The sequence below is a fragment of the Arachis ipaensis genome, chromosome B3 (assembly GCF_059453495.1).
Source record: "Arachis ipaensis isolate K30076 ecotype BB chromosome B3, ASM5945349v1, whole genome shotgun sequence".
In the NCBI taxonomy this organism is placed as follows: Eukaryota; Viridiplantae; Streptophyta; class Magnoliopsida; order Fabales; family Fabaceae; genus Arachis; species Arachis ipaensis.
The window spans coordinates 51,703,556-51,709,022 of record NC_142438.1 but is presented as its reverse complement, the minus strand read 5'-3'; the positions used below and the strand labels follow the sequence as shown (position 1 = coordinate 51,709,022).

The 5,467-nt window shown below is 30.3% G+C and overlaps 1 protein-coding gene across 2 annotated transcripts; it reads left to right on the top strand.

Annotated features, from left to right (window-relative positions):
* Positions 1-339: 339 nt before the first annotated feature.
* On the top strand, positions 340-4,433 carry LOC107630453 (uncharacterized). Of its 2 annotated transcripts, none has more exons than XM_016333583.3 (5): positions 340-1,005; positions 2,001-2,053; positions 2,194-2,238; positions 2,411-2,455; positions 3,959-4,433. In XM_016333583.3, the coding sequence occupies exons 1-5, from the start codon at positions 856-858 to the stop codon at positions 4,332-4,334; spliced, it is 669 nt and encodes a 222-aa protein (XP_016189069.1). In that variant the 5' UTR covers positions 340-855; the 3' UTR covers positions 4,335-4,433. The 2 variants fall into 2 exon arrangements, with proteins under 2 accessions (XP_016189069.1, XP_016189068.1); XM_016333582.3 differs by having other exon boundaries at positions 342-1,005; positions 2,408-2,455.
* Positions 4,434-5,467: the final 1,034 nt, after the last annotated feature.

Genomic DNA, 5,467 nt, shown 5'->3' with positions numbered 1-5,467 from the left:
TTCTTAATAGCGTTATGTCTTATTATATTAAATATGCTAGAGAATACATACACATCAAACAGGAACACCAGTAATTATATTTATATAAAATATATATTAAATTACATAATATAATTAAACATATCTAAAATATATATATATATAATTGCTACCAAAATATTTTAATCACAAAAATATAAAACGATTAATGTCTAATTATTGATAAGTAAATTAGTATATATTTTTTTCGCATATAACTTTTATATTATATTATTATATTCCAAATGTAATAGTAGTTGATGGGGCCAGGGTTGAAGCACACAATTTGAATTAGACAATTTTAATCACATTCTGACTCTCTCCCTTCCGTTCCTTTGCAATAATGACACTCTTTCTGGCCTCATTATGAGCCTTTACTCTTCCTTCCCTTTGAAGTTGAACACCCTTTTTATTACACCACCTCCATTAAAAAAGAACACCAAAGGCGCACTGGGACGTTGGGGTTGTTGTTCTTGTTGTTACTCCATCTCTCCTTCGGAAACACGCACACAACATTTTCCTCCTCATTTCTCTTCACTTCTCATTTTTATTTCGGATTTCTCTTCTCCCTGCCGTGTGTTTGTTTTCTTTTTATTTTCTGGGCGTTTCTTAACCACCATCCCTTGTGTGAGAGAGAGAGAGAAGAATTAAGTGGAGTGAGGAACAGTCTTTTCATGTGGACAGGCATTCACACACCTAACCTGATTTGCCTGCCCTCCTTTTTTGTCACTTCACTTCCCTTTTCCAGCATTACTTGATACAAGCTCAGTTAGTAGTTCTTGCTCTCTCTTGGTTTTTGAGGGGCCATTTTGCAAATAGTGTTTTGATTTGGAGTAAATGGCGATTTCGAGTGCAAAGGGATCCCCGAAGGCTCCAACGCTGCCGTTGCCGTCCCCGAAAGCGCCGCCTGGCTACCCGGATTTGTACGGGAAGCGTCGCGAGATCAGCAGACTTCATATGCTTGAAAGAGAGATAAGTTTTCTTGAGGTGCCTTTTTCTCATTCTACATACTCTACACTCTACAATTTTGTTTTCTTCTTTCATTCCATCCTGCTACTGCATAATCTGTAACATTGCTTCCTTAGTTCTTTTAATAAAAAATATCATAAAAATAGGTTATCACATGCATTTTCTTTATAAATTTAGTAAAAATATTTGTTTCTCCTCCAATTTTAACCTCCACAACAAAAATTCCCAATTTGTGAGGTATTAGATTCCAATGACGCTGTTCACTGTATTTCTTTAATTTTTATTCTTTTGTTTCTCTAATAATTTGGGAAGAGAAATTGGGAAGGAAAAGGAAATTAGTTCTGGAGTCAGTTCAGTGTGTAAATTGAACCACTAATGAGTACAATTTTCATTGGAGTTAAAAAAAACAAAAAATCAACAAAGAAAATTGGTTAGCGGTATACTTGGGAAATTGAATTTTGTAATTGCATGAAGCATGAACGAATCTGAAAGTGTTCTCTGTGAACCGTGAAGTGTAGCAGTTTTCATAAATTTATAATAATTTTACAAAAAATTGCAGTTGTCGATGTGAGGAAAGTGGCCAACCACTAGCATTTATAAATAGTTATTAGTATTTTATTAAATAATAATAAATAGTACAAACGTTTTATTTCCTCTATAGTGGAATCTTGGAACTGTTCTCTGTGAATGCTGATTGAGGCACTCACTGTCCTCTTTCTAAACTGATACAATACCAACTACTATAGCAGATAATAAGCAGAGTCTTAACACTCCAGCCACTATGCCACATAGCTGGATCTCTCTGATTTTTATTGTTTAAATTTGTTTTATATATATTTTTTATAAATAAAGGAAATTAAGAATATCTCGGAGAGTGCATGGTGATACTGACACGGTTGTTGAACATTTATATAATATAAATATTTAATAATTAAATAAATTGCATTGCTTTTTGTTTGGCCTCTTTTGGGGTTAAACGGTTAAAGCAAATTTGTTGATGATAATTTTTGCAGGAAGAATTGAAATCTTCTGAAGGCTTTCAACCGGCTTCAAGATGTTGCAAAGAGTATGTCTATTTGAAGAATTTTTAACATAACACGTGAAGCTACGTAGAATATTTTAATTTTTTTTTTAAATATTGTTTTGTTTGCTAGATCCACGTTTAATTGAATTTAAATAATGAAATTATTTTTAAAAATTTTACAGGATTGATGATTTTGTCATGGCAAAAGCAGATCCCCTCTTGCCCACGTAAGAATCCTTATTTTATTCTCACTTGTCAGTGTTACTTTCTTATTTTATAATAACTCGATTCTATTATTTTATTAAAATTTATATAAATTTAAGAAAAATAATTTTTTCAGTTCAAAGATGTGGAAGAAAAATCTAATTTTATTTTTTATTCTTTTCATCAATCAAGCAGGAAGAAGGAAAAAAGCCGGTCACGTCGCTTCTGGAAGTGGTTGTGGTATGATTTTTTTATTTTACTTTTTTATTACCTGTTTGAACGTTGCTTTGTTTTCTTGAAAGCCAAAGTTTTGATTGAATCTTGTTACTTGAAGTATATGTGGCAGCGATATTTTGCTGAGTATTGCTTCGAAGGTGTTTCGGAAGTGTCTTTGGGGTTTAACTGCGGAAGTTCCAATGAGTGTACAGGAAATCCCTATAAGATTATAAGAATTTTTATACAATAAAATACAATAACACAAATCACTAGCGGTGGTCACTTGAATTTTGAAAATCTAACTAAATTAGTCTAACATTATTCTAAGTTTTATTATTTGGTAGATCTTATAATAAAGACTTTATAATTATCTTCATGTGAAAATATTTTTTTTGAATTTTGGATGATAAATTGTATAGTTAGATTTTGATATTTATAAAAGTGTTGCCTTTATTTAAAATGTGACTAAATAAATAAGTCACACTTTTAAACAAAACATCTCTATAAAAAGATATTTTTGGTATCTTCATTTGAGTAGTTACCTTATTATTTAATTTAGTTAGACTTGATTCATAAAAAGACTTGAATATGTAGTATTACTCTTTCATTAAATAGCTGCTAGGTTAACTAAGGTTAGTTAAAAATATTGTAACTTCTTTTTCCTATGTAAATTCGAATAATGATAATATAAGCAAATTTGCATAATATAAATCAAAATAAAATTTGTTCTATGAATACGAACAAAATTATTGATCACCAAATTAACTACTAGTATATATGTGTATATATCATATATATACATTGTTTTACATATTTTTCTATTAAATGAGCAACTATTAAAATCATCAAACTTTTGTATTAATGTAAAAAATTATCATTGTATATTTTACACTTTTATTTTTATTTTTATTTTGATAATAAATGTCAATCTATTTTAACTATATTATATATTATTTGTTAAGTCTGATTATATGATTTATAAAGTTTGACAGTTAAATGTAAATATGGCGTCATTCTATATTTCAATATTTATTTTTATACAAGTAACTGATTTTTAATGTAGATGTAATATGTTTAATTTAAAATTATTATAAATTTATAGTCGTTATAAAAAATGTAATTGATATATAGGTTGTACATTTAGGAATCATTATGAACTCATATGAGTAGTAAAATTGTACGTCTAACATTTCAGATTATATGTCCATGGTAAGCTGTAGACTCCTAGGTCCAAGACCATTAGAAATTCGTTAGGATTTGGTACTATAAATAAGGGATTATCATCTCCGTAAATTGATATAGTTGTGAATTCCATAGTGAAATACTAAAAACAAATTAAATTCACGGTAGATTAGTTTTTGGCGTGCTAGATTAGAGAATATCATGAGAAATAAAAAAAGAAAAAGCGAAAACTCAAATAAAACGGCCCAAATTTTCTATTTCTTTGTACTTACATGATGTCTTGTTTATGAAACCAAACACAATAATAGCTCATTTATGTCAACATGAATAACTTTTGTTATGCAGTTGCAAGCCCTGCTCTACCTTGTGCTCCTGCCTCTGCTGCTGTTGCTGCTGCGAACCCCGGTGTTGCGACGGGTGCTCTAAGCATCTGAGTTTACCAAGCTGTAGCTGTTGCCAATATTTGAGGCAATGCAGCTGCAAATGTCTCTCACCAACCACCAATTGTTGCCGCGGTTCGAAATCTCGCTGCTGCAAAGGTAGCTGTGGGTGCCAGAATTGCTGCATTCCACCAAGTTGCAATTCATGTCCTTGCCTTTCTTGCTGCAGTTGCAAGTGTTCTTGCTCTTGCACTTGCCCTACCTGCCCAAAGGTTCCACAGAGTTGTTGTTGTACAAATACAAAGTCATGTTGGAATCCCTGCTGCTGTTATTCTTGCTAGTAATTAATTTTTGTAGGTTATTACATAAAAGTTTTGGTGGTTTGGTTTCAGCTTTTATCAAAGGAAATTAATTATCAGTGTTAGGAAAGATTTGAATTAGTATCTTTGGGAGTTATGACACTAAATGCATTTGCCCAAGAAAAAAAAAGTAGTTCTAAAATTATGAGTATAAATTTGGAAATGAGAAAGTAGAGTTCTCTTGAGTTAAAATTTGCACCAGTTAGTTATTATACTTGAAACAAGTATAATAGGTCCATGAAAGATTGTGGGTCAGATAAGTTTTAAGTGTGTCCAGTGTTTCATGTGAAAGGAAAGACGCAATAGTGAAATAGTGGAAAATTGCTGTCCTTTTTACGGTATCCATGGTTTGATTGAAGCCAAGTTGGCCAATGTATATATTCTTACTTGAAATATTTTTTATTTCTTTTGTTTTTAGATTTGCGTAGCTATGTATTGTCACATTGTTTATTAACTGTAATTTGTTTCTTTTATATGATTTTGAAGTTACCATGGTAAAACTTAATTAACTCCCTGCCCCTCCCTTTTTTATTTTTTCTTTGGAAAACATACCCTTCCTATCTTTTTGAAGATTTGGTGGGGAGATTATATAATATCATTTATATATCGGAAAAGTCTAGGGACTAGCAACTTTGTTAACTTCTAGTCAGTATATAACCAGCAAAAAAAAGTGAACTATTGGATGAAATCTCACATCAATCTCACACCATTAAAACCATCATTGATGGCTATTTAATGGCTACAAAACACAAAAGTTGCTGGCCCCTAACATTCCTCATATTACCACTCCTAAATTTATCAGAAGAAAAATTTATATTTATATATTTATATATATTGATTCATATATTTTTTTAATAAAGTAATCAATCACTAGAATAATAAAATTTGATATAGAAGAATAAATAAATTTATCATAATAGAATAATTAATTTTTGTTATGAATAGCAAATAGTAGTTCCATATACATGATTGATAGTTGATTTTTCGTATTTGTATAATATGGGATTAATACTCAAATTAATCCTCGAAAAATGAGATGTTTTTTAAATTTGTCTCTCAAATTTTATCAATTAAATTGGCTATCCTTCAAAAATTAAGAATTAATTATATTTGTC